The following is a 23,215-nucleotide window of genomic DNA, read 5'->3' on the forward strand; positions in this document are numbered from 1 at the left end:
TGTAAAACGACTTCTGAATAACATCCTCTCATTGCATATTAATATATTTGGTAACCTGAATATCAAAAATACATGCAAGTAAAATACATTAGTTTACAGTACAATAAATTTTAACAAGAGAAAGGTTATCTCACCCGACAAAATAATCGTTTCATAAAAATATAGAACTCTCATGCATTGTTAATGACGTCAATCAAATGGATACGAGAAGAAATCGACGTCAGTAGTTAGTAAATTTTTTTATATTTCATTGTTCCTTACATTAGATGTAAAGACACAGCATTTTAGGAATAATATTCTATTATTTTCATCGACGTATTTATTTTTCTTTCCTCGGATCAGTTTGTAATTAGATAAGGCGCAAGAACATTTTCATCATCGTCACCATGATAAGCTGTTTCAACGTCTGATTCTTCTAATCCTTCCTCATCGTATTCATATTGCTCTTCGGTATCACTGCTGTCCGTGTCACTGCCTTCAGAATCGGAGTTGGATACGGAATCGGATTGTGAGTCAGAGTCTACCTCATCATTGCTGTCCTCCTCTGTTTCTTGTTCAGCATCTTTAGAGTCTTCAGATTCGTCGTTCTCGGGTTCAACCTCTTCCTCTTGGTCTTCGTCGAGTTCGGCTTCCTCGATTTCAGGTTCAATTTCTTCCTCTTCATTCTCTTCCGGTTCGATCTCTTCCTCTTCTTCGACTTCCGGTTCGATCTCTTCCTCTTCTTCGACTTCCGGTTCGATCTCCTCCTCTTCTTCAACTTCCGGTTCGATCTCTTCATCTTCTTCAACTTCCGGTTCGATCTCCTCCTCTTCTTCAACTTCCGGTTCGATCTCTTCCTCTTCTTCAACTTCCGGTTCGATCTCGTCAACCTTTTCGACCTCTGGTTCGACTTCTTCTAACACTGGCTTGACTTCCTCCAACACGTCCACTTCGACCTCTTCAGTTTCCAGTTCGGATTCTTCTATTTCTGGCTCTTCCTCATCTATACCATTTTCTAATTGTTCTTTGCCTTCATTTATATCAACATCCTCTACCAATTCTTCATCTTCTACAGGTTCAAACTCTTCATCAAAATCACCGCCGCTGACTGGACCCACTGGTATATCATCTTCTATTCTAGCATATGGAAACATAACTTCAAATGAAGGTAAGGCTTGTTTCGGGACCCATTGTCCTGCCGGAGCTGGTTGTCCGTCTTTTGTCATTACCATTGCTGGACCTGGCGCCTCATCTGATGATTTCCCAAAAAATACGGGAGCTGGTTGTCCGTCTTTTGACATCATCATGGCTGGACCTGGCGCCTCATCTGATGATTTCCCGAAAAACACGGGAGCTGGTTGTCCGTCTTTTGACATCATCATGGCTGGTCCTGGCGCCTCATCCGTTGACTTCCCAAAAAACACGGGAGCTGGTTGTCCGTCTTTTGACATCATCATGGCTGGACCTGGCGCCTCATCTGATGACTTCCCAAAAAACATGGGAGCTGGTTGTCCGTCTTTTGACATCATCATGGCTGGACCTGGCGCCTCATCTGATGATTTCCCGAAAAATACGGGAGCTGGTTGTCCGTCTTTTGACATCATCATGGCTGGACCTGGCGCCTCATCTGTTGACTTCCCAAAAAACACGGGAGCTGGTTGTCCGTCTTTTGACATCATCATGGCTGGACCTGGCGCCTCATCTGATGATTTCCCCAAAAACACAGGAGCTGCTTGTCCGTCTTTTGACATCATCATGGCTGGACCTGGCGCCTCATCTGATGATTTCCCAAAAAATACCGGAGCTGGTTGTCCATTTTTTGTCATCATCATGGATGGACCTGGTTCGACTTGACCATCTTTCGACAGCATTGCTGGTGCCAAACCTTGTTCATCACCAGTCATAAACAATGCATTCTTTCCAGGTATTACCATCATTGGGGCGTCTTTGCGTCCTGACATTACGTATCCCATTTCTGACTCGCCTAAACTTTCGACAGGTAAGGGATTGGACTCAGAGTCCAATAATGTGACAGGAGAACCTGCGTCCTGGTCATACACAGGCAGTTTTGATCCCATCGCTGGTCCTGGCTGATCAACGAAATCGCCGAGATTATGAAGTTCCACAGCTCCTTCTTCACCACGTGGACCTGCCGGTCCTGGTGACCCAGGGACACCTATCTGCCCAGGATGACCGATGGGGCCAGCAGGACCAGGTTCACCTGGTGCACCTGGTACCCCTGGTTCTCCGCTTCTTCCCACTTCTCCAGGATAGCCTTGCCCTCCCATTGGACCAGACACGCCGGTGTAACCTTCGGGTCCTTCTCCACCCTTTTCGCCTTTATGTCCAGGATGTCCTAAAAATAGAAAATAAGAATAAAACATAATAAGACACGTACATAATCCACGTTCTTTTTTTTGTGTGTAATTTTATGTAAATATTCCACATTGCAAAAGAAATGACGATAAATGTGTATCTGGGAAAAAAGCATATTTAACGAAATGCTGGATGGAATTGGTGAAAACTATGATAACGGTAAAATAACATTTTAAAAATAATATCCTACAGAATAGAAATCTGGACAGCAAGACCTAACCACATGTTATCTAGTTTTGATAAGACCATTAAGGATGACAAAACTTTACTTCGGGACTGAATTATGACTACAGAAAATATTTAATTCTCCAAATTAAACGGAAAACACTAAATCCTTTGGATGCTATCATAGTTCAACCATTTTCAATGTTCAACAGTAGATACACACTTGTTATTATAGATAACCGATGCTGTCTTTCTATAAAACAACCGATGTTTTTTCCAAACAAACACCTGTGTATTATTATAGGAATTCTGAAGACTTAATCATATGTAACGTTATTATCAACAACACTAGTTTGATGATATTGTATATACCTGCAGGACCGAAATTGCCTCTATCGCCTTTTAAGCCAGGTGATCCTTGTTCCCCTTGGATTCCGGGTGCACCCCACTCTCCCATCTCTCCTGGGTAACCCATATGCCCTTTGGGTCCCGGTAATCCTTGTTGACCTGGAGGGCCGTATGGTCCTCTCATTCCTTTTGGTCCTAAATTGCCTTCTATCCCAGGAACCCCTGGCGGCCCAGCAGGACCCTGTTCACCTTTGGCCCCGTCCAGACCTCCTTGTCCCTGTATTCCAGGAAGTCCTGGGGGACCATCATCGCCTTTCTCACCTTTCTCGCCTGTAAGGTATAACGGTCCATTAAGTAATATTAAAAGATAATATCGTAATGAATTTCACTGGATTTCTATGCGATATTGAAAGATGTTATTTCAAGAATTTTCAAGTATGGAATCCATACAAAAGTTAAGTGAGAACTAACTATTTACGACACTACATGTGCATTTCATCCATTCCGGACTCTGTATATGAAGCACAGCGAAGTTGATATTTAATTACAAACTAAGAATTTGAATATCATATCGAGTTACATGCGATCCAGAATTAAAAACTGCAAACTATATCACACATTAACAATTAGATACAAGTTGATAAACTTTTTCAATAGCCATTTATACTCTCTAGGACTAGAAATGCTTTATGCTGTTATTGACATTTTCAATCTTTTATGTAAATATGTTTGTATCTTACCAGTGAGGCCAGCGTATCCAGGAGCTCCCCGTTTGTAGTATACTCCCCTTTTGACCCGACTGACCATGATATCCTCATCTTTGGCTGCAAATATAATTGATAGTAATTCAATATTCAAATGAGGTTGTACTAAAAAAAAAAGCCTCGTCTATATTATTATTATCCAATCTCAAATTTAATTAACCTAGTTTAAAATATGATCAAGTGAAAGATTTACAAGGAGACTCTTGTCAAAAGAAGATTAAGGTCAGGTATTTCGGAAGAGTAAGCGTCTTTCTGTTTCAGTAACCACATCCGCCATGTAAATCTTAGTCAATTCAAGTAAGTTATGTCACGTTTTCAAATAAGAACAAAACATAAAACAAGTAAACTAGCAAGCAATAAACACGTCCAGCTTTACATCAAACAAAGAAATAAAATATAGTACTAGCGTTTGCTAATGTTTCTGTGAAAGTTTCTTCCGGAAGTGACGTAGTTCTATATTTTTAATTGAAAACTATTAACAGAGTGCTAAATATTTTCTAAATAGTAAAATACTGGTGTTATATAGAGTTTTAGTTTCAGATCTTGTATTCGTTTACAAAAACATGGAATACAGCTCCTGTTCAATATATCTATAATGCCAATGATATAGATATATAGTTACTGAATGGTACGTATCACATACCTAATATAACTGTTCAGGAATTGAATGGAACACGTATGAATTATCAAATACCATTAAAAAGAGAAATATGTATATACAAATATATATATATATATATGTGTGTATGTGTGTGTGTGTGTGTGTGTGTGTGTGTGTGTGTGTGTGTGTGTGTGTGTGTGTGTGTGTGTGTGTGTGTGAGGGTGTGTGTGTGTGTGTGTAACAATTTAACTTTCTGAACGGAATGTTAATACCCGTTATTAACAAATATTATCAGAAATCTAGATTATGAAAAAGGTAACAATTTGATAATTCTAGTCAATACATGTTTTTGTAGTTATTAGTTATTATCGTTTCTAGTATTTTGGATTATATTAAACAGAAACTGAAGAAAAAAACTGTATAACATACAAAATTAAAACTTTATTTAATTCCCTTATCAGTTACAAACTTAACATTTCATTAAATAGAAGAAGTATATTGGGGATTGCAACGACTAAGTCCTGTCACACAAATACTTTTGCATAAATAAATAAACTTTTGCAGGCAAAAACAAGTTTCCATTCATTTGAGATTTGATAAACTGATCTAAGAATTTTTTTTTTTTGTAACTAAGCTAGATAAATTTCAAATGAAATGAAAACTATCTTATTAACTTATCAAAGTGACACTAAATATAAACTACATCTCTCTTTGGTGACGTCATAATGCATATGACGTCATGAAGATATGACGTCAGAATGGAAACAATTATTCAGTCAAAGACAGCCCTACTTTATCATAGGTGTTTAATAATGGGTATCATAGCACGAGTTACTTGGTCGTTATAATAGACATATCAGACTTCAAAGCTGTGGTATTTATAACATCAAATAACAAGAAAATTAAACGATCACGTTCCTCGTTTTGCAATGACCAGCATGACCCAGCTATTAAATTTCGTATGGTATATAACGAAAAACGCGCGCATGATTGCTGGAAGAAGCTGGAGCGGTTATACCGTATTTACCACACCAAAGTAACATTTTTCCTAAAGTTACATATCATATACCACAAGCCTTCCGTCACGTTCACTATGTGGGTGGTCTTATGAGGTGTTCTATTAGTATATAAGTAAACATCTACAGATCGTTTCGTTACTAGATAACGATGTAGAGTCTAAGGGACACTATATAAACAACAAAATTGAAAAGTTTCCACGGCACCTACAATTTAAGAAAAATCATCTTGATAAACTACCAATATATTTTAATATTTGCAAAAGTAAAATATTAAATCCGTCTGTAAACTTAGGCAAATATCATTACACACTCGAGAGGTAAAACAGATGTAAAAGCCATTTGCACTTTCAAATTGATAATCAAATTAACACATGATGTTATCGGTAGGGAGATTTCTTCCCCCCCCCCCCAAAAAAAAAACCCCACTGTTCTTGTCAAATGTAAAACAAATCTACAATTACAAAATTTCATATATTTTTGAAATCCGCAGTGACCTACACAATCAAAGGATTATGACTGTCCTACGTGCTTTTTTTTCTCAGTTGATTCTAATAAGTAAATTGTCTGTACACTTACCTTACATACATATTTGTGATATAACTTGATTTTAATCAATACACTTCTTAATAGTCGAACCTCGTTATCTCGAACTCAAATAACCTATAAGACCCCGTTTAATTCGAACATTTCGTCGGTCCCGGCCTACCTTTATGCAATACATTCCAACTCAGTTTTCCCATGGTATTGTCGAGTTCGAGATTTGACTGTTATTGGAAAGTTAAGGCAGTGTAGCTATGTTTACTTTCAGCGAATAATCAAACTATTAATTTTTTTGAAAATATCGACATATCTATGTCATAAATTGTTCAAAACACAATTAATCAATAAATGAAATACGTAGGTAGATGTCAATCTGGATTACTAAAGATCTTAAATATATACTTATGATACTAACATCAATTATTCTGGCGTCAAATAATGCCCGTTTCCATTGCATTTTTATAATAATTATGGCATAGCGATAGCTCAATTGAAAGAATGCTGTCCTATATAATATAAGACCCACGGCGCGTAGTTCGAAATACCCCTTCCCGTGACAGTTCGTGTTACACGGGAAACTGATGTAAAGAGTGGTCAGTACTGACATTGTTGTGTCTTTAGGCAAGGCACATTACTATTATTATTATTATGAATTGAATGCGACAGACCTCTCGTATGATGTTCAATGAGGCAGCTTCCAGCTACTGTTTACATGCAGGCCCTGGCTGTTAACGGGACGGTAAAAAAATCAAACCAAGCATTTAAGGTTTGTCTGATTTGAGACGTTCAAGATACTCAAGGAAATATATTACATATTTCTGATATTTACATATATATGTAAAGTATGATCATTTAGTCAGCTAAATTGTTAAGTAAGTAATTTGATTGAGATTATATTCTTCTATAAATAAAGGGAAAAAAATGTGAAAGAAGAAGATGAATTTACACCGAGAAAAAGTTCATTTGCACGCATGAAATATTCTGTATAAAAGTGCGACAAAATAAAAAATGAAAATTACTACTACGCTAAGTTTTCGTGACGTTAAGGCCTTCGGGTCGTTTGATCTCTAATAGACTATTTCCCTGTAAAAAACATATTTAAAAAAAGGTATCAGTGGCAGACATGTGTATCTTCTTTGTCAAGTTACACTGATCTAGGGAAATAACGAACTGTGACTACCATTGAAGGAAATTACTATATCTTCAATTTGAACCAAAGGTCATCATCTGATAGTCCAAAGACTGATAATTTTTCACGTAGACAAAGGACAAAGGGTCAGAAAACACTATCAAGATTGCAAATGCTATTTTGGCAATCTACTCCTAGTGGAAAAGATCAGTGGTAGAACTGTAAATAGATAAAAGTGAAAACAGGAAATACTGCAGTGTGCAACAGGCAGAGAGATAATCAGCACGGCATCCTACCTTCTTCCTGTAAGACCTCCTCCCGGACTGTGTTGATCAGGTCCTCTATCTCTTGGAGTTGCTGTTCAAATTTGTCCACCCGTTTTACAAACTCTTCTGAGATAATGTCCTTTTGCACTCGGAAGGCGAAACAGGTCACAAAGAGGACCGTTACAAGGATACTTCCTGCAAACATTTTGGTGACGAGTGTTGTAATGTACATATGCAACAGTAGAATGACCGTAACTGTGAATAAAATAAGTTTAAGAGGATATTTTTGAATTAGGCTAAAGTGCGATCTCAGGGACTTATCTTTGTAGGAATTACTTGTGTATGGCGGAAGGAATTTAGCGGAAAACACCAGAAGTAACCATACAATCTATAACACACATGGCTTGTCGTAATTCAGTCAATGGGCTACGGTCAACTGCAGAAATTGGTGTCTAAACCGCGACGGAATCTTATATCAAGGGTTCACTGAAAGAGATAGGCCTGGGTAATTATCACGATAAAGTTTAAGGGAGAGGAATCTGCAGATGTGAAGGATTAAAATCTATCTACTTGTTTCCCCTTCTATCAATGACTCAGATCATTGTACTTGCATGAAACGTTACGAGATTGTATTTATCTAAATACTGATAACACAGATACTACAAATCTACGTTTATGACTAGATATGATTATTGGTTTAAAAAGGCTTTCACTTATCGGAGTATGTTGTTCATTGCTGGGAAAGTGTTTAAAATTACCGATGCCCCGACCCTTGGAATTTGGCCCAGGGTTTTAGGTGTCGCTCCAATTAATTTGAACGTGATATCATAAAAGATAGACGGTTTATTCTCGTACTTAATTTCAAGTGTTTTTCGCCTCTTTTCTTTATATGTTTCAGAAGACCGGCTGATTGTAATTATGTACGAGTGCTATACTTACGCCAATTTAACTATTTACCTCCTCAGCGAAATGACTTCCGACTTACAACATCACCTGAGGAATAAGTCCTTGACAAATCCCTGTCGATCTCATTTGTACTCGAATGTAAATGAGTTAAAATTTGGTAAAGAAATGAATGTATACTTTCCTCTTAAAAAAGTTATTCGCATCTTTAAATCTCATCAGATAAATACATTCGTAGATAGTACATAAAATAGAAAAAAAAAATGTGGGAAGAGAATGCCTTATTTTAACAACAAAAGCACAAAAATAAGAACACCACTTCATATGAACATTCACAAAATATACGCTTCATTAGTTAAAGTTAGTTACATCCGTCCATATTTCTTGAGGTTCTGTAAGCTTAACTTAATACTTACAACTTGCTCCAGATTTAACATTCTCAAATATTTCTTATTAAAATAACCATACAAAAACTAAATAAGAACTTTTTGCCGTATACACAGGAAACATAATATTTTCATTTTCAGTCAAATTAGTAACGTTTTTGACTGGCAATAAGTCAAATACATCTTTAACCTAAAACCAACTTTGATACTTTTTCCATATATAAAATGAATGTTCTTTTTTCAAAAAGTTTTAGACAATTCAGAATAAAAATATGATGAACATGAGAAAAGGCTGTCTCTGGTTTTTGTTTTCTTTAAAAATGCACTACAACATGAGAAACAAAGTTTATTGCTTGTAGTGGAGTGATCACGTAAGGAAACATCAGACAAGTAAATCTCCTTTTAACCTAATTATATGTATAGGGTTTCAATGCGGATATTCGGTTCTTTAGCCTAGACCAATCTGCATCACTTGAGAAACTTTTCCACAAAAAAAAGTAATTATTCAAGATAAATCATATGAAACACAGACTATCAAACGAAGCAGAGGGGAATTCAAAGAAGCAGAGAATATTTCAGAATACCAGATTTGGGAGGTGTGTTAGTATTTTCAATTGGTGTATTACTTTCCCACAGTCCATCAAATCAGACTGCTCCTCCCGCACCTTGCCCTTCATCTGATTAACATCACCGCTTAAAATAGAGTAGGTCGGGAATGTTCTACAGATTTGGCCAGTCCAAATGTTCTAGAAGTGATGAGTAATTATTTTTCTACGCCCATATGACTACACTGTCAATATATATAAGTGATTGAAGGACTTAGCAATGCCTCAGTTTCTTGATCAGAGAGGACCACGTCACTGAATTTTCCTTATTTGCTGTATATTAAACTACATATAGATAAAAATATTTCTTTGTGTAGAACGTAGGGTTTCGTGGCTACAGAAAACCGCGTGAAAAAGGTGTTTTAAATAACAAATTAAGCATTAGATAAAATAATTATATGTATAATTATGTGAAATTTAAAAGTTTTCATCCTTCTTAGTATTAGATCATGTATGTTAGAAATTTCCAGTATCAAAATACAAAGACAAAAAGCCAAAACATTTAGGTTACAAGTTCAAAAATTTCCTAAACTGAGAAAGAAAATAAACAACCAGATTGTTAAAACTGCAATACACCCCATAGCATGCATGCTTAAGATTGAGACTACAGCACTGCATTTGACAGGCCTGTAATAATTTAAAAAATACTTTTTCTCCAAAGATAACATTTCCAGAAATTGCATAAATACATAATGTTTCACGAAGTGAGGTAAAAGATTCAAGAAAAAAAAACAAGGGAAAAAAAATACCAACACGTCAACATAATCATAATCCAAAAGCAAATTCCATAAATCTAGGGCAAACAAAGTATATTAACGTTGGTCAATCCAAATAATGCCACATTCTCAAATGATATCAAGGTACACAACAACGGAACCAACATACACACTAACGAACATCAATAAAAAATCTCTATGGCGACCGTTAACCTTCTCCATAATTTTCATCAACCACCATCTTTTAACTCTGTTACGATTTTGTCCGTTAGTTGACGACTTCCACGAAAATCTTTATCAGGCCAATTAATATCAGTTAGATGGATATGTATACATCATAGGATGGGAATTCAGGGATGTTTCTATCGAGAAATGGGAAATTTAAATCATACATCTGGGTGGAAAGCTGTCCATATTGGTTCCGTTGTAGATTTCGTGTCTTTGATCTTCTGGTGGGTATATGCGATGGATATGAAAAATTGCTTGTTATTCAAGTACAAGACGTCATCAATATATCTGAAAGTGAAAATAAACGACTTTGAAGTGTATTTGAGACCTGTTTTGATAAGCTCTTCAATAAATTCAGCCGCGTATGAAAGCAAAAACAAGTCAACCGACAAAGTGGTGCAGCTAATTCCAATAGGTATGCCATTAGTCTTTGATTGGGACGTATTTTCTACGAAACACGTTTCAGTATAGTTCAAAACCATATATTTATACCGTGGTTCACCTTTCTTGGAGAAAGAAGGCTCTCATAACAAGAGGACAAAGATGCTACTTCAGTTTAGAATGGGGTATGGTGATGTACAGGGTGGAAAAATCAAATGTTCCTGTGGAAGAAATGTTTTTTTAGAAGAGTGTGTTAAAGCTTCTTCAAAAGCTCTTAGTTCTTAAAAATCCACATTCTAAATATGTCCAAACCGATTACAATAAATATGATTTCCACATAAAGCTTCATCCACGAAACAGAATCATGCACATCATGCGAAGAATAAACACTTCTACGTATTTCATTATTTGGATTATAAATGTGTACTGAAAGTGTTAATATTTAAATGTTGCTGCCAAATTTATATTTAGAAAAAGGTTATTTTAACCTGCCCCCCCCCCCAAAAAAAAAAAAAAAAAACCGAAGCTCCAAACAATTAAAATATTTTTAGAAATAAAAATATTTTTTATAAATGTAATTATTAGCACCTTAGACAGTCTACGGAAATATTTAAAATAATATTCCATCAAATCATCATCACTATTTTTTTTTTATTACTGATCAATATATATGACCCAAGAGAAACCAGCGGACTTCATAGTCAATGTCCGCCGACATTTGACTTGCGTGTTAAAAGGTATAAAAAGGTATGTATCTAAGCCACACAATAACCAGGCTACTAGAACTTCTACATGTTGCAGAATATCCTTGTAATTGAGTAAGGCAGCTGCTCATACCTTGTTATCAGTGTAATGGTAATTAATGATATCATTGTACCGGAATACCTTGTTTAAATTTTTTCAGTGTTAGGACCGGTTGCTTTCTGAGGAGAGGATAGAAATCAAATAAATAGTTGTTTGCACTCCAGTTTTCAATTGATGACTTGTTTCAAATTATTGTAAATAAGTTTCATTTGGTTAAATGCATAATTATGTATTGCGTTTTCAGTCAGTTACACAAAATGTGACGTTAACGAACCTTAGCAGTTAGCTTCCTTCTGTGAGCTCTTGGATATACGATTCACAAGAAGATGTTTCTATACTGGTATTTATTTTTTAAAGAATCAAATGTTAAACGATGATTTAAATTCCTTTTTTGAAATGAAGGCTTTTACAAGATAGAACATACATAAATACACACGCTTACATCTCATGTGGAGTACGTGTTATAATCAGGTAAAATTTACACACATATATGTAAATATATCATACATATGCAATGAATACTGGCAACTTTCCATAAGGAAACTGACGATATTACTTTCAGAGAGTAAGGTGCACTTAAAAGTACAGTGACACCGACTCAAATTGATTGCGAATTTACGAGTTGTTATCTAAATATAAGTATTAAATTAGTTCTGTAGTGAGGACATAGCTAATACGAATACATTTAAAACCGACATATCATAACTAGAATTAATACACAGCTTCAATTTTCAGTGTTTTCCTCTGAAAGAATGTAATGCAACTGCAATATTAGATTAAATGAAAAAAAAAGATATCAAACATTTCCTTCTACATCCAATAAAACACTGGTGATCTAATTGAGTTAGTGCTCAAGACCTTTCCAACATTCAACGATACCTGAGTACATACGTTTGATGAAAGCTATGGTTACAAACCAGTTTGGCACACAGAACTGACCTATTTGCAATACAGCTTGCAATGCCACACGATGGAGTATATCTAGTGAAAATAAAATGATTTTTTTCAAAGAAATTTACAAGACGATAAAATTTGGTAGAAGTTCCATTGGAAAGCATGATTAGTGAACGATTCAGCAACGGATAAATGTTTATCGATCAACTACTTACAATACTATACTTATCATGAAGGTTACTAAAATATCCATGCAGTCGACCATGAAATCAACATTTAACCAATTTCTATACTAAATTCGTTCTAGAACATTAAAGTAATGGAAGTTGTTTTTGATGTTGAATATCTTTTTGAATCGAATATTAAAGTACAATCATTTGCCTTGTATTAGTGTAGACTCAGCGTTTATGGTCAGTTGCAATCTGCCAGCATCTGCTTTCGTGAGAGTTCAACAACTCCAAACACGTGTCTATGCGTGTTACGCCTGGCGCTGTAGTTGTGGTTTGCTACGCCACTCAATCTACGTCACTCTTGATAGCACCAAGATTTGCAACATTGATACTTAATTGTGCATGTAGGGACGTAGACATACAAAATAAGCATGTTGGCATACAACAAACTGAAGTATTATCCTTGGCGATAACAGATATAAATTAACAGTCATTAAAAGTATATGAAAAAATGCAATAAATCTCGTGTTGCTAGAAGAATATCATTTATGGAAAAAACAGATAACTGCCGTGTACGATTTTATGTTCTGTTAACCGTTTGCAAAGCAACATTCATGTGGACAATTGAGTCTAGGACAAACACAAATAAAGAAAAGGAATCGAAAGTGGAAACTAGAAGAACAGCCACCATACCATCTCAAGAATAACGTAATTACACGAACAATATGCAGTACCCAAAATCCATCTATGTCTTGAAATCATGAATATACAAGAGGTCATGAATTTTGAATGATTGCGAAAATGAATGGTGAATAAGGCTTTAATTCAATCTAACAGCAATTAAAATCTCTGACCATAAGATTCCTTTAGCGAATATTTAAATAGCAAAATCAGATATTGAAACCTTATTTTCATGAATATCTTGATACTGTACTCAGACCTGTAATAGGTAGTTAATTATTCATTGCTTGTCTGTCCGTTTTTTTTTTTTTTTTTAGAAGTTATTGTATTTCGACAAACACTTTTTAAGTAATCTGAAAATTTATTCTTCAGTGCAAATTACAAAACTGTCTAACATCAAACCGTAAAAACACAATCTTTTGTTAATTTGAACAAATAGTGTGATAGAATGCACACTTAACTGTTCAATAGTTGTTATCAAAGCTAAAACATCGTATTTGGCTGTTTTAGTTTAGGTACACAAACAATAATGCAAGGGCAGCATTTCTTAACTCAAGCAATAAGCTTTCCAGCGATAGGGAGAGCGGAGTCCAACATGTTAATTAGCAAGTGGTATAAAAGCAGGCGTCCGGCCCCAGTTCGCCAGTCCTTGGTTCACTAGCAGTCGAATCTACTGTCACCATGAAGGCCTGTTTAATTCTCTTCGTCTTGGGCATTGCGGCTACTTACGTAGCACCAAGTGCAGCAGACATTGCAGAACTTGAAAACAGGATTCAGGATTTACAGAAACGACTAGATGACCTTGTTGCCGGAATTATCCCAGGGAGTGAGTATTCAAGTTTTACTTCATTTTATTTGGTTGAAATGTTTTTATAAAACAACTTTTTTTTGCATCTATTGTCTTTGGTTTTAAACATACAACCGATGCAAAAGTAAAATGTATATTATTGTATATTTAAAACCAAAGACTTGAACAATGAAAATAATGATTAAGATAGAGGACTAGTGTTATTTCAGAGAATAAACTAAAATATCGTGAGGTTTTAATGGGAATCAAACTGTCTGCTGCCCAGATAGTCGCGCTTATATTGTAGGACACTTTCTGATAAAAATGTTCAATACAGTACGATAACACTATACTGTGACTAGATATGTTGGTATTCTGTCACCGACTGTATACAGTAATGATTTCACATGGCAACATACTATAAATTTAAGGCATCATAGACAACTAATGATTTTTTACAATGGCGACTAGAGAGCACTTTAAATAGACTAGTTTCTTATCAACATCGGATACAGTAGTTTCTTCAAGTGTGACTATTTCATTTATGAACCTTTTAAAAAGTTCATATTTATCCATTTATTACATTTATTCATACTTTAATGAGCAACAGCTTGCTTGATAATGGATTAAGTATGTCGATATAAACTTATTTAACCTGAAAATAATAAATGATTCAACACACAGAATGTATAACGGTGAACAGTGTATGCTTCTATTATCCCTGTGCAGAAATATTAACATCCGTGTTCGTAGTAAAAACATCATACATAGCATTAGTAAATATTTGCGTTATTGTGGAAAGTTGTGAACAACACAATCGGACGCTTAACTGTCGGTGCACGAGGTCTCTCGCTCGGTCGTAGACCAATCCTTCATTTTTCTTTTCATGCTATAGACGACGAAGAAGCCATAGAAGCAGCGCACCGACAGAAGAGGAGTGGTGCTTACTACTACGCCGCCGCAAGGGGTCCTCCCGGCCCAGCTGGTATGCCTGGTAAGTTTTTTTTTTTTTTATTTTTAACATTATTATTGTTAAACACACATCGTACTACCTTGTTGCTTTAGGAATCGATTTCTACTAATAAATCGTCTTTTGTTGTACTCCGAATAACTTTGATAATTTACGAATGATACGGTTAGATTATGGTTTCATGCCAATGAAATCGGTATTTTCTTTTCATATTTTTATCAACAAAGTCAATTTCTTAAACCGCTCATAAAACGTCCAAGACTTAATGAGGGAACATACCATTTTTGCATTGCAATTTTATCTTCTTTTCGAATAATGACGAAACGTGTCGCAAGTGTTAATACTACGCGGGCGCAATTATCTCGCTACTGTCGCGAATAGAATTGATTGAGACTCGCTTTCCGTATGGGTGTGTCTAATAAAACCCCTTCTTGTAGGTAAAAAGGGCAAACCTGGTGCAGTCGGTCCTCAAGGACCTCAAGGTGAATCTGGTGCCCCCGGCGAGAAGGGAGATGCTGGTGCGCAAGGACCTGTTGGAGCCCCAGGTCGTCAAGGTCCACATGGTCCTCAGGGATTCCAGGGAGCACAAGGAGAGCAGGGACCACAGGGACCAACCGGCCCACAGGGAGATGTTGGACTCGAGGGAGCTCAGGGAGAAACAGGTTATCCAGGCATGCCAGGAGCAGTTGGACCAGCTGGACCTCAAGGAGAAAAGGGAGAAGATGGACCAGCTGGACCACCAGGGCTGCCAGGAGCAATGGGAGAGAAGGGAGATCAGGGAGCACCAGGACCACAGGGAGCTACCGGAGCAATGGGACCTGCCGGACCACAAGGTCCCGACGGCCCACAGGGTCAAGCAGGACCACATGGCGCACCAGGACCACAAGGACCTCAGGGATACCCAGGACAAGCAGGCAAAAAGGGACCAAGAGGCGCTCCTGGACCAAGAGGAGCTACCGGCCAGCCAGCTCAATACTTAGTTGCTGCATACAGGGCACCAGCCCCAGTTAAATCTTACCAACCAGCTCCCTCTAAATACCAGCCAGCTCCAGTTAAATCTTATCAACCAGCTCAGTCTGCCAAGGCATACCAGCCAGCCCAGCAGTATAATAGCAAGGGTTATTAATAAGCACAGATGTATTTATTAAATAAGACGTTTTCAAATTCCAATACATTTTCATTCATTTGTTCAATTCCATCGCTTGAAAATAACTGTCGGTTGGTAGTAAATGTTCCTTTTCAGGCATTGTAGTGTTCAGACAATATGTCCAATATGCAACAGAAAATACGTTAACATGAAGAAAATTGTAATTGTTGCTCTGTGGCGATAGAAATAAAACACTTAAAAATATTTCTTCTCAAGTTTGTTTTGATTGATGTCTTTTTGTAGTCACGTTTCTATTTTACGACAATGGACCTTCGTTAATCCGAATCAAAACCTAACAAAACAACACGGATGATTTTATTTCATTCTGCGTTTAGAAACACTTTTGGATTAGAAAGGCATACGAAATAACGAGAGTCGACTGTGTGTTAAGTTTTTTTGAAATGTGAAGATTGAAGGTATATGTATTTAAACAATAACAAAATTATATCTTTCAGTACGAGCGGAATTTTCGAAAGTATAAAACGCGTTTTCTCCATTTTGCCAATTACGCAATTGGTATGAAGAGGAGCGGTCATTCCTCTAAGATTTTCCGTGATTGTTTAATAACCAGCGAGATGCTCGCGCTTTTCTCTCTTCCTCCATCTCTCTCTGTCTTTCCAACCGCCCCCCCCCCTCCCCCTCCCCACTCTCCTTCTCTCTGTACATATTAGTATAATACTTGTTCATCAATAATTCTTGTAAACAGCCATTAATAATTCTCTCTCTCTCTCTCTCTCTCTCTCTCTCTCTCTCTCTCTCTCTCTCTCTCTCTCTCTCTCTCTCTCTCTCTCCAACCGCCCTCCCCCCACTCTCCTTCTCTCTGTGCATATTAGTATAATACTTGTTCATCAATAATACTTGTAAACAGCCATTAATAATTCTCCCCCCCCCTCCTCCTCTCCCCGCCTCTCTCTCTCTCCAACCGCCCCCCCCCCACTCTCCTTCTCTCTGTGCATATTAGTATAATACTTGTTCATCAATAATACTTGTAAACAGCCATTAATAATTCTCTCTCTCCCCCCCCCTCTCCCCCCACCCCCCTCTCTCGCTCTCTCATATGTATCACCACAATACTTGTTCATCAATAATTCTTGTAAACAGTCATTAACAATTGTATTTTAGATCCTGTTATCAATGTCAGAGCTATTGTTATGAACTTATGGTTGATATCTCGTTTGGTTGGTTGTAGATGGCCGTAGTTTTTTTTAATAGTAACCTCATGATTATACGGCTTACAATCGTAATTCAATGAAATTGTCTCATCGATTTCAGACCGTATAGCTAATGGTATTCACGAATCAAAATTTTCACGAGTTTTCTTCAAAACGAACAAACGAAATATTTATTTTATTATATATATAAGTATACCATGTACTTCCGTTGTTTAATTGTGGGTGAAAAACCTTGGAAAAGGTTGAGCTGTCTAGTGATGATATCGATTTGACAAGTCTTCAGTTACGTGTCTTCTTATCTCTGGGGTCAAATTTTCGCGATTGGTTTACGCTCTGCGAAATAGTGAAAATATCCGCGCGAAAGTAAACGATATCTCAAGATATACAGGGAATTTGTTTTGAATTATATTTGATTTTTATTCATATAGAGTCACCAAAGTAAGTTCTTGACAAGTATCTTCAGATATTTTGTTATTAATTAAAACGCAATGTCGATTTTGTATTTAATGAATATTAAGATATTTTATAAAGTATATGACACATACCAAAATAAGATATATTATATACTATATGTGACGACATACATATTACATAATTATACAAATATTTTGATAGAAGATATAATTTTCATAAAGTTGAATAATGTTACAGATTACACATTATCATAAAAATTTGAAAAATTGTGTGATATTTTTTGTATTTTGTAAAATACTTTATATTTCTATAAACAACATTGACATTGCTGTGAAAAAATGATAATGTGGCTTTCTACAAACAATACATATACCTTCATCACCAAATCATTACTATGCTATGTTACGACCCTAAAGTGAGTAATTTTCGTAATTTTGAAGGTTAACGTTTTCAATACCCAAATTCGAGTCTCCATCTGTGCTACTTCCACATTTTTTTTTTCAATAGCATCAATTAAAATTACATTATTTAACATGTAGTTTAGATAAGTTTCGTCAACATTGATTTTACAAAAACAAACAAATCAAGTTTTATTGGAAGAGAATGGTTTTAATGACGTCAGTCACTACAGGTGATATCATATATTTATATTACAATCTAATGATGCGTTATAGAGTATTGCAATCAATATTGGGTATTGTAACGTTTCTGCTCCAGTTGTTTAAAGATTGGAAAGTGTTTACCAAGGAAGGAACAAAATTGTATTACTGATATTTCATAGCAAAACAAATTCACTATTCAACATGTCTAAGAATTTCACAGTTATGAAATGGTACAACATTCTCTCTATTTTTTATTCGGTTTTGAAATACTTCCTACCCATTGGTTAATTCGAACCACGCTTTGAGCAACTGAGGCCTGTATCTTAATAACCGAAAACATAAAATGATTGCGTACTTTTCCGCAAAATTGATATTTAATTGTTATATAAACGATGGTAAGTGGGAAGATAATCTCTCCATCCCGAAGAAGAAGATTCGACAGCTATAGCCTTGTTAAACGTACGGGAACTAAGATTACACCAACGACGGTAAGACAATATAATGCAGGGATACGAAGCATACATTGGAACCACTATCAGTACTTGTAAGCATAACTTTATTCTCTCTCGTTCCTGATGTTTTTGTTTTTCAACGTGTTGTCTTTTCATTTAATTATCCATCATCAATCCATCTAAAGTATATGTTGAAAACTTTCACACGACTTCTTTGTCGTGAAAGAATACAATAAGGTAATATTTTGAGTTTTTATTTATGAAATATGAACTGCTGTGACGTCATCAATCAATGTTGGAAAAAAGTGACACGATTTCAAACCCAATATTTGAAACCAATATTGATCAGATTTTAATTGAAGGACGCCAGAAATGTTTGATGGATAATCTATCAGTATTTCAAGCTTCTAAAAGTTTGCATTTTCGCGATATAATTTCATAAATAGAATTTTTTTTTACAAAAAATCAGCGACCAAAACAATTAGTAAAAATCCCAACACATATTAGAACTTGGTATTTTTTTTATTTAACACATCATGAAAATGCATATTTTTCTATGAAAAAAACAGGTATCAGTAATTCCTATTTTCATTACAGCAAATTTTGATACTGAAAGCTTTTAATAAGATAAGATTCGTGGTTTAAGTAATTCCTAATCTTGATATAAAAAGCCTTTGACAAGACAGTGTAACATATTGTAATCTGGTTAGCCTTTGTTGATAGGTTATGATGTCAGTAATTTCATATTCTGTCGTGCTGGTTTTTTTCATGAAATACACATTGGCAATGTTAGCGTTTGTTTCATCTGATTTGTTCTTGCTGTTTTAGCGGACGGAAAAGTAAGGAGGAAGAGACACATGTGGATACAGGGAGCCCCAGGCCCCGTTGGAAGCACAGGTATAACAACACCCGATGCCGACTATTAAACTTATTCAGTCTTTTTGTAAATATTAACATTTCATGCATTGTTTTCTTAAGATTTACGCAACTTTTAAAGAAACGAACTTTCCAATCGCAATTAAGATCTCAAATGCAAATTGAACTCTTATAACTCGAAGACCCCGTTTAATTCGAAGCATTTCTTCGATCCCTGCCTAACTTTACACAAAACATTCGAACTCACTTAAATCGAATACTCGATTATCTCGAAGTTTTCCATCAGAGTTCGAGATAACGAGGTTCGACTTTGTTAAGTTATTGCTCTCTCACTGCCATAAATATTGCAAATAAATATACTAAACATGCTAAAACAGACACTTCGCGAACTTATAATCCAGCCACTGATTTTTTTTCTAAGGAGCCCCCGGACATCCTGGTCTTCCCGGATCTCCCGGACCCCAAGGCCCCACTGGGTACCCTGGCTACAAGGGCGAAAAGGGTGATCAGGGAATTGAGGGTGAGACTGGAGCACCAGGAGAGCATGGTCCACAGGGACCTCAGGGTGAACAGGGAGCAGTGGGAGAGGTCGGACCTGTCGGAGAACAAGGAGAGAAGGGAGAGACTGGAGCTCCAGGCAAACAGGGACAACCTGGTGAACAGGGAATGGATGGACCAGCTGGACCACAGGGACCAATGGGCGAAACTGGAGACTATGGACCACAAGGTTGGGCTTCTTGTTCTTATTTGGGATCGTTTCACTTCGTACATGGATTGATCAATATCTATATAGTGGGTGTGGTTGATATATAAGCAGAAGCCTTTCTGGAGACCAAATATCTCTACAGAATCTGACTCAAACTCAAAATCTTTAAAGCTAAGGCAAAATATGAAAGATTTCATTACAGGAAGGATACAAGGAAAAGATACCTCCTCCTCCGTAAATTTCGTTTTCTTAATAGCAAATTTTATTTTCCATTTTTTTTTTTTATAAATTTGCTGTTTCAAACGCCAAATAGTGAAACAAAATTAGCTGATAATATTATGAAATTTAGACAAATCTTTTAGTCTACTGTTGTTGTAGAAAACAATTCAATGTAATGATGATGTCTTTTCAATTTAAACACTTGAATTTCATTGCTTAATGCTGTGTATTACACTTTAGTTATTTATTTTGAATACGTCATTCTTAGTAAAATCTCGATTTCATTTCGACTTCGAAACATATATTTATCTGAAATTCATTCTACAGTCATTGAATATATCACAGCGTTCTCCTAAACATATTTTGGTAAAAATTACCATGATCACCAATGTCATAAATATTTTTAATGACATTTTTTCTCACAGGATACCCTGGAATGCAAGGAGAAAAAGGACATGATGGACTAACCGGATATCCAGGAATGCCAGGTGATGCAGGACCAATGGGACCCCCAGGAGCAGTCGGTGCAGCAGGACCTACAGGAGCACCAGGACCACATGGCCCTCAGGGACCCATGGGGGAAACTGGCCTTCCAGGCCGACAAGGGGTACAAGGATACGCTGGTCCCCGAGGATCACGTGGGTCACCAGGCCAAGCATATGCCGTCAGATATAAGAGCAGCGCACCTGCTCCATATACAACTAAGGGTTAAATAAATAATTTAAAAATAATTCTGTCACTTTAGTCCGATAGAATGTTTTGTTTCTTGTGACAATTAGCTGAAAGGAATAACCATCCAATCGGCCTTTAGTGACGGATCATGATTAATATTCCAATTGTCCTAGATATTCCATCAGAACAATGATATTCTGATGTATTTGTTTGCATTTTCACATCTCAAAATCGAAGTAGCAACTTTTGTAATCATCTCATTTTCATGAAAAAAAATGATGAATCGACAAGAAAAAATACAGGTGGTAATTTAACAGGCAATATGAGTTGTAATTTAACAAAATAAAAATGCCTTTACATACATATTCTTGACTTCTATTGTTTGTTTAAATATACTCCATGTACAAGTTCTATGAGGGAAAAAGGAATGAAGATTTCATATGGACAACTTCACAAATCATAGACACTTGAATTAAGCTATTTCACATTCATCATTAGAATAATATCAACACCTTTTATAGAATAGAGTTGAACAACGAAATGTTTAAGCCTATAGGCATACATTGCCTCCAGAGTAATATTGTGTCTTCAAATGTGTATCATCTCATCTTCTGTTTTTTTTAAACATAGTGTAATAGTATATTTGTGTGGTAAATACAATTCTGTACTTGTATTCACTTGCCAAATTCAAGTGTCAAATGATCGAAATTTCTATAAAATGAATAATGAAGCACTGACGAACACTTAAAGGAGATTGCATCTTAGGTAATCAAGTAATATGGATATATATATATATATGTATCAAACTTTCTGATATCAAATAAAATAAAATTTGAGAACAAGCAAAGCCAAAGCTGTAGCTAAGGACTTCCTGACATAATATAAAATTTGAGAACAATCAAAGCCAAAGCTGTAGCTAAGGACTTCCTGACATAATATAAAATTTGAGAACAATCAAAGCCAAAGCTGTAGCTAAGGACTTCCTGACATAATATAAAATTTGAGAACAAGCAAAGCCAAAGCTGTAGCTAAGGACTTCCTGACATAATGTATAATCAAGGAGCATGTAGATCACTAGAATAATGCAAACATTGTTCTATCAAAGTTTCAATTTTAATTTTTTTTTAGACCTTGAACCAAAAAGGATGCATCTTTTGCAAAACATTATGCAAGATACTTTTGTTTTCACTAATAATCATATGTTTTGACATTTCTATTTCTGCAATACAATGCCATCTGTAAAAATAACGGCAATAGATTCCCTCTAAAGTAATTAATTAACAAGATTTTCAGTGAAACTGATGATTGCTACCCGAAATGACTTTATTGGACACAAAGTTATAACGAAGAGCAATAGTTCCTTAATCATGGGGTTGTGGCCCTAACGTTGGTATACTGCACAGTCTCTTAGTATGACAAATGCATACCCCAAGTTCAATGAGTCTAGTTTTGATTCAAGCAAAGCTATGCTCATGACACAAAATTCTAACAAAGGGCAATAATTCCGTAATTATGGGGTTGTGGCCCTAACTTTGGTATACTGCACATTCTCTTAGTATGACAAATGTATACCCCAAGTTCGATGAGTCTAGTTTTGATTCAAGCAAAGCTATATTCATGACACAAAATTTTAACAAAGGGCAATAATTCCGTAATTATGGGGTTGTGGCCCTAACTTTGGTATACTGCACATTCTCTTAGTATGACAAATGTATACCCCAAGTTCGATGAGTCTAGTTTTGATTCAAGCAAAGCTATATTCATGACACAAAATTTTAACAAAGGGCAATAATTCCGTAATTATGGGGTTGTGGCCCTAACGTTGGTATACTGCACATTCTCTTAGTATGACAAATGTATACCCCAAGTTCGATGAGTCTAGTTTTGATTCAGGCAAAGCTATGCTCACGACACAAAATTTTAACAAAGGGCAATAACTCTGTACTGAGTGGTCATGTGCCCTAAATATGCTACACTGCACCTTACGTTTGTATGATTGAAGTGTACATGATGTTTCAATACCCTAGATTAAATGCAGTCAAAGGAATGCTCCAGACAAAATTTAAGGCAATAAGTAGCAGGTCCTTACATTGTTTCACTGCACATTGTGTTGGAATGATCAATGTTTACACCAAGTTTGAGTATCCTATCTTACATGCAAGCACAGTTATGCTCTGGACAAGGTGTTTTTAACTAAGGGCAATAACTCTGTAATTGAATGGTTGTGGGCCCTGTATTTGGTA

At 36.1% G+C, this 23,215-nt stretch overlaps 1 protein-coding gene across 1 annotated transcript; it reads left to right on the plus strand.

Moving 5' to 3' along the window:
- The first annotated feature begins 14,694 nt into the window (after nt 1-14,694).
- LOC132554584 (collagen alpha-1(II) chain-like) lies at nt 14,695-21,337 on the plus strand. The gene is made up of 5 exons (XM_060218909.1): nt 14,695-14,736; nt 15,150-15,830; nt 19,328-19,396; nt 19,797-20,102; nt 20,726-21,337. The coding sequence occupies exons 1-5, from the start codon at nt 14,730-14,732 to the stop codon at nt 21,010-21,012; spliced, it is 1,350 nt and encodes a 449-aa protein (XP_060074892.1). The 5' UTR covers nt 14,695-14,729; the 3' UTR covers nt 21,013-21,337.
- Nucleotides 21,338-23,215: the final 1,878 nt, after the last annotated feature.

This window comes from Ylistrum balloti, unplaced genomic scaffold (assembly GCF_031769215.1).
Source record: "Ylistrum balloti isolate Yb309-2 unplaced genomic scaffold, AGI_CSIRO_Ybal_v1 Utg370416, whole genome shotgun sequence".
Lineage (NCBI taxonomy): Eukaryota > Metazoa > Mollusca > Bivalvia > Pectinida > Pectinidae > Ylistrum > Ylistrum balloti.